Source organism: Drosophila rhopaloa, unplaced genomic scaffold (genome assembly GCF_018152115.1).
Source record: "Drosophila rhopaloa isolate 14029-0021.01 unplaced genomic scaffold, ASM1815211v1 contig_218, whole genome shotgun sequence".
Lineage (NCBI taxonomy): Eukaryota > Metazoa > Arthropoda > Insecta > Diptera > Drosophilidae > Drosophila > Drosophila rhopaloa.
In genome coordinates, this window is record NW_025335104.1 from 2,023,985 (window position 1) to 2,044,887 (window position 20,903).

At 40.9% G+C, this 20,903-nt stretch overlaps 2 protein-coding genes across 5 annotated transcripts in view; both read left to right on the forward strand.

Annotated features, from left to right (window-relative positions):
* LOC108037158 (neurotrimin) overlaps positions 1-20,903 on the forward strand; it is a 277,439-nt gene that overhangs the window by 132,601 nt on the left and 123,935 nt on the right. The window lies entirely within an intron of this gene.
* LOC108039143 lies at positions 6,937-8,031 on the forward strand. Of its 3 annotated transcripts, none has more exons than XM_017116067.2 (2): positions 6,937-7,007; positions 7,080-8,031. In XM_017116067.2, exon 2 carries the CDS (start codon positions 7,166-7,168, stop codon positions 7,496-7,498), a length of 333 nt encoding a protein of 110 aa, XP_016971556.1. In that variant the 5' UTR covers positions 6,937-7,007; positions 7,080-7,165; the 3' UTR covers positions 7,499-8,031. The 3 variants fall into 3 exon arrangements, 1 of the variants encoding a protein (XP_016971556.1); XR_001768996.1 differs by having other exon boundaries at positions 6,962-7,883; positions 7,943-8,027; XR_001768997.1 differs by having other exon boundaries at positions 6,962-7,883; positions 7,946-8,002.

Consider the following 20,903-nt stretch of genomic DNA (forward strand, 5'->3'; position numbering starts at 1 on the left):
AAGCAAGCCGTCAATAAAGTCATGCTGCGCTAAAGGAAGTAAAATGTTAGAGTTTTCGTCAGGGGACCATGTCGCACTAGGTATATTAAAATCACCCAATACTATTAACTGATCTCGATCTGACAGTTTTTTGGAAATGGACTGAATAACGGAAAGGTGATTTGCGTAAATAGGGAACTCAGATGATGGTGGGATATATGAACAAGTAATATATACAAAACTACCGGGAAACGATAATTTTATACCTAGGAATTCGATGTCATAAAATTCTTCGAAAGTTAGTAATTCAGACGAAAAGGTGGAGTCGACAGCAATCAGGACTCCACCTCCCCGTCTGGACTGACGATCAAGCCTATAAATTGTGTACTTACCCGGGAGAATTTCGGAGCTAAGAATATCCGGCCTTAACCAGGTCTCTGTACATACCATAATATTATATGGGAAAGAAAAACTATCCGAATACAATTTAGTCAGCTTACTAAGTAAGCCTCTTGTATTCTGATAGCAAAGAAGAAAAGAGGAGGCTAGTTTTTTGGGACAGAAGAGGATGTGGAGGGCGCTGGGGATGGTTCTTTAATGGTGTTTTCCATTTCCCCTGAACTATTCTTTTTTCTCTTAGCTTCGTACTCTTTTACAAATATGCCCTCGGGCCAGAAACTGGTGGAACACACAGATGCAAAAAGAGCACAAGGAATACCAATCTTAAATGATGATACTTTCCTAGCATAAGAAAATTTAAATTGTTCGACCTTCAAATCATCAACTTGTTACGGATATAAGCCGTAATATCCAGTGATGAGAGGTCTGGGGCAAGCCGTGAAACAAATACATGTTTTAGCTGGGGCACCCGAACACAAGTAACCGTTTTTGGTACAACACATGCAACCCTTTTTGGTACTACAGAATTTGTATCTGTACTACCAGTATCGGCCGGTAATCCGGACTTTAAGTCTACATGAGGTGTTGGGGCCACTACTTTATTTTGATCGGACAGAGCGGAAGTACCTAGCGGAGCCACATCGATTCCAGCAACTTCGGATACCGAATCACTTTTTGCCCCCGATCTTAGTACCATTTGAGTGGCGCCTAAGATTGGCAGCTGAGCTGGAGTCGAATCGCGGGCAGCAGGTTGCACAGCACCTGCCGTAGAATGCCCACCGACCGCGACTTTTTTGCGCTTTGGGGAATCGGGCTCAGCTAGCATGCGGCTAGTGAGCTGAGATTCAAGCGCCACGAGCAGGTCCGTATTTTTACGGCAGTTCCGGATTAATTCCGTAACACTGCTTTTTGTGAGCCGCCTAATAGTTATTGTCTGGTTCTCGTATACAATGCATTCATCGCAGTAGTAGCGTAGGCCACTCCTCTTATCGATGGCATCACGAACCAGGCCAGAATAGCCAAGACACTTTGCGTGATAAATTTTATCACATGTATGGCAGGGAATACTTTACTGTCCAGCAGAGATAACTTTCTTGCAATTTTTTAATGAACAGAAAGCCATTTTCGCTGACCACGGACCACTGTGCACTATAGCGGACAAAAAAAATCAAAAGCGCTCAAGAACTTTTTAATGAGAGATCAAGCAGAGCGACGGAGCGGGAGCGAAACACCGAATAACTTTTATGTTAGGCACCACGAAACGATATAGAAACGAAAAGAGAGAGAGAGCGGGATTATTAACCGATTAACTCCGGTATTAAACACCTCTGAGAGATATGACCGTTGGAGTGCGTGCCGTTCCAACAGCGCTCAACGACGAAGAGAAAGACTGAAAAGAGGGGCAATAGAAAACAATAACAACAAACCAGCACCGAATTAAATTATGATAAAAACTTTTTGTTTACTAAACACAAGTTAATCACGATGCACTCGCGAAGCGAACGGAAAGTTGTTAGAAAACACTTAAAGGTGTAGCTACTATGAAGAGATTTAAGTAAACCCCGGTGGTTTCAATAGGAAAAATGAAAATTCGGAGCGCAAAACAAAAACACGACCGTTCTCTGTGAAGACGCACAAACATATCCATTAGGATTATAGAGGCAATGTGATAATTAAAAAAAAGTGCCCAAATCGATAAAGTTTTAACAAAATATTTAATTAAATAATAATTTTGTTCACGAAAATTTGGTCCATTCTTTGGTTTTTTTATTTTTAATAAATTATTTATAAAAGATAATTCAATAAAGTCACTTGTATTTAACAAAAAATGTATGATTATATCTAAAAATATTTTGTTTTATTTTAATATCAGCATATTAGAAGAAGAAAAATAGCCTTAAAGTTTAACATGCTTGCTGTGCCAATAATTAAGTTTGTCACTGTAGGTTGCTAACGCATGCGTTTCCCCATAGCTCGGAGAACTGCATTGTACAGAAGTACCTCCAATTTGAGCGGAGAACGGGTATTTATTAACCAATGTAGGCTTCATTTGCCCTCTCTTCATTGCTGCAAACTCATTTTCCTGTTTGTGTGTGTAATGGCGACCCACTTTGGATTGGTGGACATATACCTGATTTAGCTTTCCACAGTGGATGTCGTTTTGTGTTTGTGGACAGATGCTGCAAATAGGATAATTGAGATCGATTAAATTCATCCTCTAAGGCTGAGCGTAGAAGATAGTTTGCTGTTTTAAACCTCTTCTTCGAGGCAGGCGATCTATGGGCTTGCCACTCCCTCCGAAGCCTTCGCTTATTGCGTAAAAGTTCGTTAATATGCCCAGAAGCCCGACAGTTGCTATCAGGATTACAAGCCGGTATAATAGGGGTGGAGTGTTGTGCATCTAGTGACATAACAGACACTTCTTCAACTGAGCTGTCAATCTCTTCTTTTTGGTACATGTTTGGGAAGCCATCAATACTTAAGCCAATCTGTTTTAAGGGAGGTTAGAACATATATGCGTTATGAAAGCTGTGGATGATTGTAAAGATGAAGTAAAACGGGCGTGTGATCCGATGACAGATCTGTTAAGGGTTCCACGTGGACATGATCTCTAGCCACTCTTTTTGTGATGGCAAAATCAATCAAGTCAGGCTTCTTATTAGGATCTGTTGGCCAATATGTAGGCTTACCAGGAGAGATAAGACCAAGCCTTTTTATTGATGTTATTTTAGCGTTGTACAGCTGTTGTCCTTTGGGGATGGTGAGTCGAGATGCCCAGTGGGTGTATTTTGCATTGTAATCACCAGCAGCTAAAAAACGGTCACCTAATAGGTCGAAGAACTGTACAAATTCATCTTTGGAAATGGAAAAGCGTGGAGGGCAGAATTCGGACGTTGATGCACTATGATCAGCGCAAACAAGTGCCTCTTACGACACCAAGCAGTGCTTGTTACGCGCGGAGCCTAATAGGCGTAAAAACGAGATCGCGAGAAGTTAAAAGCACAATGTAGAAGCGGACAGACTAAGATTAGAAATACGTACGAGACTAATACTAATACTAATTTTTTGCTAAGTAAGATAAAATTAATGCTTTTAGGCTTGGCAAAGAGTCGGTAGTAGAAATAATGTGGTATAGTCTATTATAGTCGTTACACAGTACTCTAAACGGTTCATGCATATCAAAGTTAGATCTACAAATATTTAATGTAAGAGGAACATAGTTCCTGGTAATTCTATTAGGCACGGAGAAGCTTATGCGACCCAGTAACTCGGGACTCTCCACATCCCCGTGAATAAGTTTATAGATAAAAGTTGTGCCAAGCATTGTTCTACGGTTTACTAAGGATGGTAGATTAATTAGGAGAAGTCTACTAGAGTAGGATGGTAAAATAAGGCTTGAATTCCAGTTAAGGCCCCGTAGAGCAAATAATAAAAAGTTCTTTTGCACAAACTCCATCCGGTCTATATGTACACCATACTGAGGACTCCAAACTGCAGAACAGTACTCCAGGATTGGACGGACTAGTGAAATGAACAGAGTCTTTGTAACATAAGGTTCACCAAATTCCTTTGACCACCTTTTAATAAATCTAAGTACTCCCCTGGCTTTATTCACCATAGAAGTAATATGGTCACAAAACTTAAGTTTTGGGTCAAGAAGGACGCCAAGGTCATCAACATGCGTAATTCTAGACAACGCGCAAACACCCAGCGCATACGTTGCATATTGTGGGTTCACCCGAAAAAATGTCATTACTTTGCACTTAGCGCTATTTGAATCCAAAAGATTTTCACAACACCATGTTTGAAAAGCATTTAGGTCAGATTGTAAGTCTGAACTGCTAGAAATTTCGTTATATTGCAGGCATAACTTAACGTCATCTGCGTACATAAGGACACGCGACTTTGTCAAGACTAGAGGGAGATCGTTTATAAATAAAGTAAAAAGAAGTGGGCCAAGGTGGCTTCCTTGTGGGACGCCTGAAGTAACTCGGATCAAATCAGAGATCGAGTTTTTAAAGAGGACTCGTTGAGTCCTACCACTCAGATAACTTGAGATCCATGTTAGAAGATCACATGGAAACCCTAATAAGTCTAGCTTTAATACGAGTAGCGAGTGATTTACTGAATCAAACGCTTTACTAAAGTAAGTGTAAACTACGTCAGTCTGCATGTTCTTTCAAAAGCCATTTATTACAAAAGACGTTAGCTCCAAGAGGTTTGTCGTCGTAGATCTTCGCCTTATAAATCCATGTTGACATGGAGATATAATCGATCTACAAAGATGTTGCAAATGGGGTGTAATAGTGTTTTCGAAAAGCTTTGGGATGGCGGATAATTTGGATATGCCTCTGTAATTACTTGTATTGCATTTATTTCCTTTCTTATGAAGGGGAATGACAAATGACTCCTTCCAAATAAGTGGGAAATGAGATGTTTTTAAAGACAAGGTAAACAATTTGTACAGAGGTCTACACAGAGTTTCAGAACAGTACCTCAGCACGCAGCCTGGAACTCCGTCCGGACCCGGTGAATAGACAGGCTTAACTTTATGAAGATCCAAAAGAAGGGAGCTTTCGCTTAACCTCGGACAAAAAATCAAGTTCGACTTGGGTATGGCATTTGAATAAGACGGATTTGGACGGGATGAAACAGAATATGTTGTCTGGAAAAACTGGGCAAATAAATCGGCAATTGCCTGATCAGAATTTGCCGTAGAGCTTTCGAATGATAGTGATGCAGGGTAACAGGCTGATTTACGCTTAGTGTTAACAAAATTATAAAACTGTTTTGGATCTTGTGAAAATTGGACCCTACAACGAGTCAAATAGCTTTTATAACACCGGGCGTTAAGGACGGTAAAATTTGACCGAGCCCTTAGGTACCGAGAGAAGGCAGATTGTAAACCGCACATTTTAAATTTATTGAAAAGTCTGAACTTAATATTTTTTAGGTGTGACAACTCTTTATTAAACCACGGAGGTTTATTTGAAATTAACGGATAGTAGAATACAGCGGATAAGTTTAAGAAACCGCTTCTGGTATCGATGTGTATTAATGTAGCTTGTTTACAGGCTATTGCAAATGATGGCAATTCAAAGTGCAAGATGCGTTTCTTGATCAGTAAGTACAGTACCAACATGAGCCAAGTCTGCCGCTGTATAACGAAATTAAAAAACAGTACAATTTAAATTAAACAGTTGTCTTTTTTTAATTTACTGATAATTATTTGCTAATTTAAAGTTCATAGCTGCACTTTTACTGTGTTTTTTCGTACATTCTTGACCTAAAAACATTTTGCTCTGAAAAGAGGCAACCCAGATAGTATTCATGTTATTTTGTCCTCACATGTAAACTCGTGCAATCGACATTTGCGAGTTTTTTGAGTTTTTCCCTCCATTTCTTATAATGTTCAGTGAGACGCGCACGCCAAAAGATTAAATTTTTTAATCTTTTCGCTTGGGTTCACCCAAAGTTCATTTCCGCAGACTGGCAACGCTATGCAATTTTCTGGTATTTTTTCGTCGATCTGAGGACCGAGATGAAAAAAGCGTTGACGAAAAGTGAACGCCAGCTGTTTGCCTCTCGCTCTCTCTCATGACTGGCGTTCAGTATTCGTCGATCTGAATACTAGGCTTTAGGTGAGTCTCTGATTTAAATTTTAAATTTTTTTCGGCTGTTTTTATACCCTTGCAGAGGGTATTATAATTTCAGTCAAAAGTTTGCAACGCAGTGAAGGAGACATTTCCGACCCTATAAAGTATATATATTTTTGATCAGCATCACCAGGAGAGTCGATCTAGCAATGTCCGTCTGTCCGTCCGTCCGTCCGTTTCTACGCAAACTAGTCCCTCAGTTTTAAAGCTATCTGCTTGAAACTTTCCCAAAAAATGTCTTTCTATTGCAGGTAGTATATAAGTCGGAACGAGCCGGATCGGGCGACTATATCATATAGCTGCCATATAACTGAACGATCGGAAAAGCCATAACTTTGGTGTTTTTAAAGTAAGAAAGTTGGGATTTTCTCTGGGGTTTTTTTTTTTTGGCTAATCAATCCGACCTACCGAATTTCATAAGGATCGGACGACTATATCTTATAGCTGCCATATAACTGAACGATTGGAAATGTCATAACTTTGGTGTTTTTAAAGTTAGGAAGTTGGGTTTTTTTTATGAGTATGGATGCATCATATGAATAATTTTGAAGAATATAATTTACAGAATATTCTGCAAGGGTATATCAACTTCGGCTCCGCCCGAAGTTAGCTTTCCTTTCTTGTTTTAAAATATTTTTTTTGAATGCACAACATTTGAAGAATACTGCGTTAAAACTTTAGATTCATCCGATAAAACTTCCGAAGTTATGGGCAGTATAACGTACGTGAGTTAGATCGTTTTGTGTGCGATTTTTCGGTGTCCAAAACTTTAAAACGCTCTCAGGAAAAGTTGTAATTTCAAAGTCGGTGAGCACGATCCTGCAAAATCTGCTTGTTGAGGAACCTCACTACTAATTACAATAATCTAGTATATTTAATAGCATGTAAGATATTCTTGCTTGAGATGGTCTGGTCTCACTTTGATTTCTCTCTCTTCCTCCTGACCACGAGCTGTCAACATGAAAATAAAGCGTAATTACTCATTGTGAAATAATTGTATTGTTCTATCAACCCAATTTGAGAGTGGTCTTACAAACCATTTAGCGTGATCTATTCACCATCATTGTCTGGTCCTTCGAGAGCCGGAATACTTCCGCATCTACAAACTGTTTTAAGTAAATCTACACACCATGGAGCAACAGACGCTTAAACGCCTTACTCAAGCACGTGGTCGGCTAAAGGCGACCGTAACTCACTTGGTCAATTACATCGAGAATCCACCTCCACAGAACACTTACTCCGGAGTCGATGACACGCTGGCACGGCTAAATCAAGCCTTCAGAAGCCTTGAGGAGATCACTGACGAAATGCACGTGTACGATAACGTTGAGGGTTTCGAGGATCCTACCGAAGACTTCCAAGCGTATGAGGAGAAGCGACCTTCAGCCAAGCGCCATACCTCAAGCGGATCACAACCAGAGCTGCCAAATTGGATTTTTTCCCGTCAAAACTGGCTTTTTTGAAGACTAACTGCGGGAAATATTTGTGAATTGCGGGAATTGTGAAAAGCGGGAATTCTGGCTTTTTTAGAAATTAAGAAATTAAAAGCATCACAGAGTTCCTGGAATGTAAGAATATTGCAGAAATTGAATGCCAAAACAATAACATTAATTCGATCAAGTGGGAAAACATCAGCGACACAAACAAATTTTGGTTTGAGGTGCTCCAATTTAAAGATTCTGGTGGAAACCGAAGATATTTTGGGTTGGCAACTGTGGCCATCCAAATATTATGTTTGCCCTGGTCAAACGCGGAAATAGAAAGGGTTTTTATCCAGGTTAACCTAATTAAATCCAAATTAAGGCATTCGATAGGCCTCAGCACGACTAACAGCATTCTAAGCATTAGGTAAAGTGTTATTTACAAACAAAAGATATACTGTATTCATATTCTATTTTAATATACAGAAGGTTTGGAAAATGCTGCGTCGACTATGAAGTGCCTGTAAAATATCTGCGCATGATAGGCACTAATATGTCATACGCAAATAAGGACAACCAAGAAGATATTGATAAAATTTTGGAAATATTTTAAGCAAAAATTACCTTAATAAATCGTTATTAATTTTATATTTTTTCGCTTTTTTTATACATTTTTCTTTAGCTTTTTATTGGATTTTTTGGATAATATTTTTAGCTTTTTTCTGAATTCTTCCCGTCAAAAACAGCTTTTTTTGCTGGGCAAAAGTTGGCAGCAGTGATCACAACAGCAAAAAGAGTTCTTTCAGAGACTTTCTAAGAACGGAGCACCTACCTTGGCCACGCCGCCGCCTGCTGCAGTTTGTTTAACTGAAAACCCGTTGCCGAAAATCCACATCAAACCCTTTGGTGGAGACTACAAGGAATGGCCAGACTTAAAGGGCATTTACGAGAGCACCGTCCACAACAAGACCCACCTGGGAAAGATTCTAAAGTTTCATTACCTTAAGTCTTTTATTGTTGGTGAAGCGGCCAATCTTCTCAGTCACATGTCCATTACGCCCAAGGCATATCGTGAAATCCTTACTGGACACTTTCATGGGACTGGCTGCTGCCCCCAACAGCGAGGTATCTAATCTACGCATACTTACTGATGGCTCCAATGAAATCGTTCATGGGCTAGATGCAGATGGGGAGACCAGCCGTGACTGCTGGGTGATTCATCTTGTACTGGCTAAAATTGATCCCGACTCTAGAAGGAAGTGGATTGAGGACACCAGAGGCTCTGCGACACCAACCGTTACAGACCTTTTTAAATTTAAATTGATGATGCGTTGCGAGGATTTTGAATTAAGCCAAGCTACATTGGCAATCAAACTCGATCCTGGCAGCCACACGGACAAGCCTGCCAAAGCGAAGCGCGCACTTATTGCAGTGAACCGTGGCAATTGTGGTAAGTGTGGCTCTGCTGACCATCAGCTTTATAGATGCTCTCAATTTCAAAATCTGAACACCGAACATCGACGCTCCTTTGTGAAAGGAACGTCGCTTTGCTTCAATTACCTTCGCCCTGGCCACCGATCTTCACAATGTTATTCGAAACATTCGTGCAAGCACTGCAATGGCCGTCATCATTCTCTTGTACATCCCGAAAACATGGATTCCATGACACTACACAGGCCAGTCCTCAAACTTCTGGATGTAGCTCAAATTTGGTCGCCCAGACGCAAAACAGCACGTCATTAACACAGTCACCGGGACTCAAAAGAAGCACATTGCCCACAGCTTTGGTGTATGTCAAAAACTCTAAAGGTACTTACACAATTTGCCGTGTGCTTCTGGATAGCGGCTCTGAGCTATCCTACGTTTCTGAACGATGCGTTAACGCACTTGGGCTTGCACGTTCATCCTCAAGAATATTAGTTTCCGGAATATCTTCCGTCAAGGCCGAAACTACTAGAGGATTGGCAAAGCTGCATATCAAGTCAATGGTGTCACTGCATACGATTGTTGTCGCAGCCCATGTGCTGGGCAAAATTACATCATCACTTCAACGGGACGACATTGACGAAACAGCTTTAAGGATCTACGATGGACTCCAGTTAGCCGATACTTCTTTTAACACATCTTTACCTGTAGACATATTACTGGGAAATGAACAAATTTGGTCCGTTTTGTCAGGTGATAAAAAATATGACACCGATGGAAATATAATTGCCATCAGCTCAATCTTTGGATGGATAATCACTTCCATTGAAGTGCCGCATCCATTAACCGCCAACACGCTCATGACTACTATTGACATTAACGCAGCACTTTCTGACCACACATTCCCGAGATCCAGACGGCAAATACATCGTTGAATTGCCTTGTAAACACGAATACCAAGAGTTCGGAGACAGCCTGCAGGACGCTGTCTCACGCTTTTATGCGTCGCTTGCAGCGTGATATGGAGCTACGCAAGCAATATTCAAAATTCATAAACGAATATCTACGCCTAGGTCATATGCTTAAGCTGGCCCCTGAAGAATGCAATACATCAGCCAAAACGTTTTACATGCCACACCAGCCACGCTCTAAATGACGCCTTACACATCGGAACCAGCATACAACGCAACCTTTTTCAAGTATGCCTTCGCTTTCGAATGCACAAGTTTGTGTTTTCGGCGGACATAGTTAAAACTTTTCGCCAGATCTGGGTTGCCCCTAAGCACCGCAACTTTCAACGGATCGTATGGAGAGAGGCTCCGAAAGATCCTCTTTAACACTTTCAACTCTGTACAGTCACCTATGGAACAAGCTGTGCATTGTCAGATGTCTCACGAATTTTTGATCCTCTAGGTATTCTGGTGCCTGTGGTAGTACAGTTTAAGATTCTTTTCCAAGAATTTTGGCTACTTGACCTGGACTGGGATTCAAAACTCCCACCGAAACTGGCTGAGTGGTGGCAGACCTGTCGCGACGATATTAACTACATAACAAACCTAAGGATTCCACGTTATGGATTTTCAGATGCATCTATAAAGGCATATGCCGTTGTCGTTTACAGCCGTGTAAGCAACGCAGACAGCACCTGCTTGGTGTCACTTATGGCAGCTAAAACACGCGTTGCGCCACTAAAGCAACAAAGTCTTCCTCGGCTGGAACTCTGTGGCGCGCTATTGGGCACTCGCCTTCTCCGAGCTGTTAAAGAAGGCTTGCATCACAAGGATATAGTTGTGCATGCTTGGTGCGAATCCACGATTGTCCTTTCGTGGCTGTCGCACACCTTTATCGCCAACCGTACTTCGGAGATGCTGGATGTCATACCACGCAGCGCATGGCATCACGTTGGCTCAAAAGATAACCCTGCTAGCAGCCAATCTTATGAGCTTTGAGCTGTGGTGGAAGGGACCACATTGGCTACACCTCAACGATCTGCTTGCTTCAAAGCTGCGTAGTGGAAACAATCCCACAACAATTTTGGATACGCCCATAATGGATGGGCTGAAATCCTCTTCACTATCCAGCCGTATTGAATCTGAACCTATCGTTTCGAGTTACTTCCTGGACCAAGCTGATTTGCTGCACTGCTTGTGTTTTACGGTTTATGCATTGAAGAATGAACAAACGGATTCCGTCAAACCTCACACTCACGTTTGAGGAAATCAGCGAGGCCCGCATTTATTGTCTAAGGCAGGCTCAAGAACCTTCTCATCCGATCTACACCTGTTGCAAAGGGGAAAAGCTGTGTCAAAATCGTCAACACTTCGAACACTCTCACCCATGGTTTGCAAGAACGGTTTGCTTCGTGTAGGTGGGCGCCTCTCAAACTCGCTACTACCGGAGGAGTTCAAGCATCCAATTATTCTGCCGAAACATCATCGCATTTCTCTGCTGATTTTGGAACACGAGCACAGGATACATCTTCATTCAGGCGTGACAGCACTTTTCGTCAACGTTCGCCAACAATATTGGATAGTTGGCGCACGCAACATGATCCGCAAGCTTTCACATGCTTGTCACAAATATTTTCGCCAACGCCACAAAACAACTGATCAATACATGGCGGACTTGCCAGCTGTTCGCGTACGTCAAGCATACCCATTTCAAAATACTATACTAGACTATGCCAGACAGCTTCTACTCAAAGTCCACAAGGGACGGAATCCACGAAAGGAAAAGGATACATTTGTCTATTCGTCTGCCTAGTGACCTCCGCAATTCACTTGAAGTTGGCTACAGATCTCAGCACGGAGACATTTCTCGCTGCACTTCGTCGTTTTATCTCCCCTCGAGGCAAGTGTACCCACATCTTCAGCGACAAAGTCGCAACTTTGTGGGAGCAAAGAAGGTGTCAGACGAAATGTATAAGCTCCTCCTGTCGCAGCAGCATAACACTCAAGTAGCCCAAGCATTGGCCAGCGAGGGTATCAAATGGAGTTTTATACCACCGCACGCACCCCACTGGGGCGGAAAATGGGAATTAGCTGTTCGCTCAGTAAAGCTTCATCTGCACCGTGTCATCGGGAATTCTATCCTCACATTTGAGCAAATGCACACCCTTCTGGCTCAAATTGAATCCGTCGTCAATTCACGCCCACTCTTCGCTACGTCAGACATCGAAGTTTCCTACTTGTCACCCACACAGCTGCTGATTTTTCGCCCTTATACATCAGTTCCAGAGGGCGATCTTGGCCACATAGCAGTTAACCGGCTGGATTACTGGCAGAATGTACAGGCAACGCTACAAGGCTTTTGGAAGAGATGGCATCAGGAGTACCTCACTACACTTCAACGGCGCCCTAAGTGGAATACGGAGAGGAAGAACATTGCTACTGGGGATATGGCGATCATCAAGGATTCAGCGCGAAAAATTGCATAAGAAATTGTGTCCAGTTTTGGGTTCTAAAAATTGTTGGCCCTTGTTATTATACCCGTTACTCGTAGAGTAAAAGGGTATATTGTATTCGTGCAAAAGCTAGAAGGAAGCGTTTCCGACCCTATAAAGTATATATATTCTTGATCAGGGTCACTAGCCGAGTCGATATAGCCTTGTCCGTCTGTCCGTCCGTATGAACGCTGAGATCTCGGAAACTATAAAAGCTAGAGGATTGGCATGCAGATTCTAGGAGTTCCTACGCAGCGCAAGTTTGTTTCAAAAAGGTGCCACGCCCCCTTTAACGCCCACAATCGCTTATATACGATTTTAAAAATTTAAATATTTCGGAAAAGTAAAAATTCAGTTTTATTGTCTTTATCAATGCCTATCGAAATGTAGAAGAAATTTTTCAAATCGGACCATTCGTTAAAAAGTTATGCGTGATCAAAGTTTCTATCTCCATCTCCCTCGCACTCCCTTTACCTGAGTAACGGGTATCTGATAGTCGGGGCACCCGACTATAGCGTTCTCTCTTGTTTTTCATATTATAATAACACATATATATTGAACGTTTTAGGCTAAAATCACGTTTTTGACTTTAAAGTATTACCAAAAATCCAAGAATAGAAAAAAAAAAATCCACGTAGTTACCTCTAGAAACATATTAACTACCTTGTTTCTTGGAGGCGCCTACGGACCTTTGCTGCGAACGGCTCATTTATTTTTATACCCGTTACACGTATAGTAAAAGGGTATATTGTATTCGTGCAAAAGTATGTAACAGGTAAAAGGAAGCGTTTCCGACCCTATAAAGTATATATATTCTTGTTCAGGATCACTAGCCGAGTCGATCTAGCCATGTCCGTCTGTCCGTCTGTCTGTCCGTCTGTCTGTCCGTCTGTCTGTCTGTCTGTCCGTATGAACGCTGAGATCTCGGAAACTATAAAAGCTAGAAGATTGGCATTTTGCATGTAGATTTTAGGAGTTCCTACGCAGCGCAAGTTTGTTTCAAAATGGTGCCACGCCCCCTCTGACGCCCACAAGCCACAAGCTGTGGCCACAGTTTTGCTGCTACTATGAAAATTTTAATTGATATGTATTTGTTTCATCAATACCTATCGTTTGCCACGCCCACTCTAACGCCCAAAAACCCATTAAACGCTTAATCCTGGCTAGCGCCTACATTTCCGCCTTTCATGGCGCCATCTAACGGATGACTTTGGAACAGCTGGCCAAGGTGCTCAACAGAGTCATCGTTAATTCTCGATAAGGATTTCTATTAAAGGAAATTGCGATGGTTTTCATTTGTCAATACCGAACTATATCCCAAGAACTATGCAAATCAAATCTAGTTAGCCAAATTGGAGGTCTGAGTCAAACAATGGCGTATGTGTGTATGTATGTAAGCATATACATATGTATGTATTTACATTGTACACAGTTGCAATTGCCCGGCAAAGATAACTCCTTTCAAAGAAAGCTATTCGCTATACCCGTTACTCGTGTTGTGCAAACATTTAGACTTTAATATACATAATACTATTTAAGAATGTATGTGTTTAGCCAATATAAGTATGTATGTTTAATATTTCTAGTCAATTTATTGCACTTAAAAACATAAACACAGCTGCTGGTGCAGGACAAAAGCTGCCTGCGCTAAAGCAGCGCTGGTGCTGATGCTCGTGCTGTAAAGCTGCCAGCACTAAGAGATCGCCGAATTCAAATTGATAATTTGAACTTTTTGTCCTTTTTTCCTGTGGTCACTATATTTCACATTATGTTAAAAAAAAAAAAACATACAAGAAGGCATATTTATATTAAGTTGTTTAGCTGAGTAACGGGTATCTAATAGTCGAGGCACTCGACTATAGCGTTCTCTCTTGTTTTTTTTATAAAATAATTGATCTGACATTAACCGTATCGTGAGAATAAATTCATGAAAATATGCCTTTTTTTGGCCTGTGCAAAAGAAACTCCCGGGGTCGTGGTCGATGGTATATATGGATAATTTTTTCGGGTCACAGGATTTCGAGCTGCAATTATATGTTGGCCTAGTCGACTTTTCAACTTTTTATAGATAGGACAACCTCTGTAATTTGCACTGGGGTTTCCCCCACAATTACTACATTTTTTGGAGGTGCGGTCCTTCTTTTTTTATAGGGCTGGCCTCAGTTGAATGTGCATCCCCGCAGGCAACGCAGACTGCGCGTATAGTGCAGTAAGTTTTCGTGTGGCCGTATTCCTGACAATTCATGCATTGCACAGGCCCATTCCGCTTATGGGGTTCCTCAACGGTGATCCTACGGTGCAATAGATATTGAAGCTTATAGATTGGGTGAACTTCATTGTTTTTCAAGTGCATACTTTCCGGCTCCAACTCTACCTTAAACATTGGCTGTGGAACTTTGTTTTTATTTAATATATTCCTAACCTGTTTGACGTTAAAGCCCTTTTCTTTAAGTCCAGCTATAACCTCATAGATAGGGACTGTTGCTTCAATACCTTTGATAACTACTTGTAATCCTTTTCAACTTTTTAGCCACTGATCGGTAATCTTGCTCGTCATTCACTTGTATTCTTTTTTCGTTGATGTTACCCCTTTTTATGGACTTTACATAGAACTTGTTTGCTCCAATTTGATCAGTTATTTTATTAACCAATTGCTTCGTTGCTTTTGGATAACTAAGAATAGAAAATTGATTACTTGTCAGCGCATTGTTTGATACAGTTTTTCCAATTTTCTTGCTAACTTTAGATGCATTTGATTTTTTAACTGCTTGTGGGCTTAGTTTTCGATTCCTGTTTTGTATTAATGATCCCTTAACATTTTTTGTATTTCTGGGTTGGGTAGGGGCACTAACCATACAACATATGTTGTATGCATACAAAAGGGGCTAGCTTGTCAGCAAGAGCTGACGAAACATAAACTGCAGTTGATGTGGTTGTTGTGGTGGTTGTTGACGTCATAAGAGTCGAAGTCACCGTTTTAAACGAGGGCATTGTGCTGGTCATTGTTGTAATGAGCAGATCGTTGGTTATGTTGTAGGGGTCGGGGGACGGGCATTGGGTACTCCACGGCTGATTTTGCGATGTGCCGCTTGGACATAATAAGCCGGGAGAGAGCGAGCGTGCTCTCTCCGTATTCGCTTGCAGTGTTGCATTTGTTGTCGGTTCTGTTAACTCTTCCGCTCTTATGGAGAAGTAAGCGTTATTTCTGATTGACGAGAGCCGACGTTCGTCTTGTTGTTGCTGCCGAGTCTTGCTCATTATTGCTTTTGTTACAGAGCTTACGCTCTTACACGTTGCCTTTATTTGTAACAAACTGTATTATCACTTATCTTAGTAATTAGAACACTTAATAATTGATCATTTTCAAAGCACATGAGCACAAGTACCCATGCGTACACTACGAGCGTCTTTTCGCGAAATAGAAATCGGCTATTTGTGTAGTATTTGTAGTTTCGCGGCGGAGCTAAATAAAAACACGTTTGTTGTTATTGACAGTTGTTATGCTGTTGGCAAGATATGATGATAGAGTTTTTAGAAACTGAGAACTTCGGTTTTAGTAACTTGCCACCCATAAAATCCATTGATTATACAAGAGCCTTCACTTACTAATGGGGGAAAGAACCATTCGAACTGGGAAACATATTAAAATCGGATTGCCGTGGAAGGAAAACGTTACAGTGCTAAATAGATACAAAATGCAGAGAAAAGATTGTATGGAATCTGTGGCACCCTGTCACTGCGAGCGTTGCTGAGAGCGGAGAGCAATCCGGCTCTCATTGATGCAGTCGTTTATATAAACTTGTAACTTGCGGATCGCACCGAAGAAATAATAAATATTGTTTGTATATCTGGGTAATTGCGTGCAGTTGGTTTGTAATTATTGGGCAATTTGCAGGTCATTACATTGGCGACGAGAGAAAAACCGAACAGAAAAAGACTAAATAGAATAGAAAAAGACCGATAAAGAATAAAATTAATTTCGGCTGTATGTGTGTTATTTTGGTACATATATACATACATACAAAAAAAGGATAAAAGGTGTGGCCACTTGAATGTAGCCTAAGAAATACTAAAAAAAAAAAGAGTGTGGTTACTTAAATGTATCCTAATTGTGGCAGTTTTAATACAGCCTACGGAAATAAGAAGATAAGATAAAAAAAAGAAATAAAAAGAGTGGCCACTTAAATGTAGCCTAATGGAGGCCGTTTCAATACAGCCTAGGAAAATAATAAAAAAAAAAAAAGCGTTATTACGGCCTTCGTAATAGTTGGTCACTCTAAAGTTGCAAAGTTACATTGAAAATCGAATAAGAAAAAAAAACAAAAACAAAGTAATGGCCGAACTTAAGCCATTCCCATGCAATAGCATAGACAAATCACTTTGGCGCTCAGCTCAAATTTGAAAAAGCGCAATACACTTTTGCATTTGGGAGGCTCACAGTCGATTGTGTATAACTTGCCAGAAGCGATGGTGCCTTATATTCCGGAGGAACACACACCTTTGGTGGAAAAGTTAAATAATACGCAATTCGGTATTTGAGCGACATTTGTACCGTGGCATGACACCGCGGGATGGAGAATGTTTCACCTAGTTTCTTATGCGATTGCGTCAGCAGATGAGGAAGTGTAATTTTGCTACTTCCAAAACAGAAATAGAAGAGATCTGTCTCAAGGATAAACTAATTGATTCTTGGGCACCGGCTGAGCTGGAGAAAAAGTTGCTGTCAACTGAACAGTCCTTGGAGGGAGTTATATCTGCTTGTTTAATTGAAGAACAGGTTAGCAAGCAGACGCAATTAATGTCATCAACGTCATCAAATGGATGCTCAGGCTCTATGGTCAATAAGATTGCATCGCGCACGGCTAAATGGAACAACACCAAAGTAGAGTGCGGCAGATGTGGCAGATGTGCTTTGTCCAGCGAAAAATGCGAAATGTAACAGATGTTCCAAAGTCGGGCACTTTGCTAAGAGATGTCGGACTACTGTGAAGAGATCCGGCGGAAATCATCGTGGAGGTGCAAAGCGGCGCTATGTAGATGAAGCACCGGTCCGAGCAGTGAGTGGTGGTCAACAATTTCACAATTCCTGTTTCCGAGTTGCGAATGATTGTGGCGAAGTCATTTCTTGCCGAGTTGGTGGCTTACCAATTAGCATGGTCATCGATTCCGGATCCAAGTATAACTTATTAAGTCACCATGATTCGAACTATCTACAAGAAAAAGGAGCAGCTATATTAAGTCTGCGAACTGAGTCAACAAATCAATTTCGGGCATATGCTGCGGATCAGTTGGTACGGATTTCATGTGTGTTTGAAGCACAAATTGCAGTTGGAGGGAATGCTGAGTCTATCGCAACCTTTTATGTAATTTGATTGACTCAACGTGTTGAGATTGGGCATAGCTATAAATAGAGTCGAAAAGTTGGAACCTTTTCCAAAGTGGAACAATGTATCTATTCGTCTGTCAATTGATGTGAAGCCCGTGAAACAACCAATGCGACGCATCCCAGCCGCCATTGAAGCCAGGTGATATATAAGTCTGGGAAGGAAAATATTGCTGACTCGATCTCACGCATATGTGACATTTCAAGTACTAAATCATTTGATTGGGGTGAAAATTTCTACTCTCACATCTTTAAATATATCCGAGATTTCCGAAATGAGTACAAGAGACGAGGAAGTTCAAGATGCCATAACATGCCTGGACAATGACTGCTGGAATTCCGCAACAACTAGCCCATATTATCCGTTTCGCCTGGAGCTGTCGAGTATTGGTAATATTCTATTAAGAGGAAGCCGTTTGATTATCCCCCAACAACTACGACAGAGAGTTTTAACACTAGCTCGTGAGGGACACCCTGGAGAAGCAGCAATGAAAAGGCGACTGAGATCAAAAGTATGGTGTCCAAAAATTGACAGGGATGCAGAAAAATTTGTCATGGATTGTCGTGACTGTATATTGGTATCTTTACCAGATAATCCAGTCCCAATGAAGTGTCATGCATTTCCGAGTAGGCCATGGGTAAGGGTAGCCACTGATTTGCTAGTTCTCATTGATTACTATTCTAGATACATAGAAGTAAAATTTGTACAATCAATAGGATCGAATGTGCTTATTGAAGAGATGTCCGAAATTTTTAGTAGATTGGGGTATCCAAAGAAGTTAAGAACAGACAATGGCAGACAATATGTGAGTGTGGAGTTTAAAAAATATTGTGAGACGAATGGAATTGACCTCATTACGACCCCTCCATATTGGCCTCAAGCTAATGGCGAGGTAGAAAATATGAATAGGTCATTAGTAAAGCGGTTGAAAAAAGCACATGTGAATGACAAAAATTATAAACATGAGATTCAAAAATTCATACTACATACTACATGTACAATGTTACTCCCCATGGTACTACTGGCTCGCCACCATCTGAGCTTATATTCAATCGCACAATTAGAGACAAGATTCCTGGAGTTCGGGATATAGTAGGGGAAGTGGGAGAATTTGAAGAGAGAGGCAGGGATTGTATTAATAAGGAAAAAGGAAAAGAGGTGGCAGACAAAACTAGAAGAGCCAGGGAATCTGAAATACAACTGGGAGATAAAGTAGTGCTGAAGAACGTGATTGAACGTGATTTTTCTAACAAGTTAACTCCTAATTTTGATACAACAGTCTTTGAGGTAATTGAAATAGATGGAAGCGTAGTAAAGATATCGGGAGGAGGTAAAACGTATTTGAGAAATAAAGTCATGTTAAAAAGATCTCAGGGGGTTCTAGTTTGGACATCGAATCTTCTCAACAGTTGGATGGCAGCGAGCAAGGAAATGGTGCATCACTTTGAACACAGCCACCACCGCTACCGCAAGCCGAATCGATTCCCGATATCTCCGTGGAGCAGCCTTCAGATGCACAGCAGAACTTGAAGCTGAAGCTGAAAAATATTGGAGGGATGTGGCAGCCTGTCAGTGCGAGCGTTGCTGAGAGCGGAGAGCAATGCGGCTCTCATTGAGGCAGTCGTTTACATACACTTGTAACTTGCGGATCGCACCGAAGAAATAATAAATATTGTTTGTATATCAGGGTAATTGCGTGCAGTTGGTTTGTAATTATTGGTCAATTTGCAGGTCATTACAGAATCGAAAAGAAGATGAACGCTAATCCAGCATGTACTCAGAAATACAAGACAGAAATGGCCAAATATGTCGAAAAAGGTTATGCCCACGAACTCAGTCGGTCGGATATTAATGATGTTTCTAATCCTGTCTGATACATTCCCCACTTTGCAGTACAGTCAGTTCATAAACCACAAAAAATGCGAGTTGTGTTCGACGCTCCTGCTGAAGTCTAAGGTATGTCGCTTAACAAAGCGCTATTTAAAGGTCCTGACAACTTAAAGTCTCTAGTTAAGGCAAAATAAAGTAGGTGTAGCTCCAGATATTCGGGAGATGTTTTCTCAGATAAAGACACGATAAAACGAACAAAACGCACAGCTGTTCTTGTGGCGTCATGGAGATACAAGTCAACTAATCAGACACTTCGCCATGACGTCCTTAATTTTCGGAGCAATTTTTTCGCCATTCTGGGCAAATTATGTCACGAATCTAAACGCCGTAGACTTTAAAGATCTATTTCCAAGGGCAAAGCATGACATAGTTGAACACCATTAGATAATCTTGTTATGAGTTTTACGTCTGGAGAAGAAGCCATCTAGATATGTCAACAAGTTTTAAAGGGTTATATACAGTCAGGAGGTCGAAAAACGGCATTTTTCAAGAATTTTTTCTAAGCAAACTATTTGGTTTATTGATTTGAAACTTGGCAGGTATATTATGACAACCTTAAACTATGTTGACATATTTTTTATTGCCAAAAATAATCATCCGGGAAAAAAGGCCTCTTGACGTGAGCACGATATCTCTGGACTGGATCATCTAAAACGCAAAAACCAAATAAATTTCATTAAGTGATTAATCGAAGGAATTAGCAAACAAAATTTTTTTGACAAAATGGCGGCTACTCAAAGCAAAAGGTTCGATTTTCGACCAAAATTCGGCTCTATAATTGTTTAGAAAAATAAGAAATTTTCATCGGATCGGGAAATCCTTCAATTAATTACTAAAAAATATAGTTAGGAAGCTTGTGTAAAAATTTCAGGCCGATCGGTTCAGCCGTTTCTGAGAAATCTTGCTCACCGACTTTGAAAACACCGTTTCGAGAAAAACGCGATTAAAGTTTTGAAAGCACTTTACATGTAGTTAATTTTTATACCCGTTACTCGTAGAGTAAAAGGGTATATTGTATTCGTGCAAAAGTATGTAACAGCTAGAAGGAAGCGTTTCCGACCCTATAAAGTATATATATTCTTGATCAGGGTCACTAGCCGAGTCGATATAGCCATGTCCGTCTGTCCGTCCGTATGAACGCTGAGATGTCGGAAACTATAAAAGCTAGAGGATTGGCATGCAGATTCTAGGAGTTCCTACGCAGCGCAAGTTTGTTTCAAAAAGGTGCCCCCTTTAACGCCCACAATCGCTTATATACGATTTTAAAAATTTAAATATTTCGGAAAAGTAAAAATGCAGTTTTATT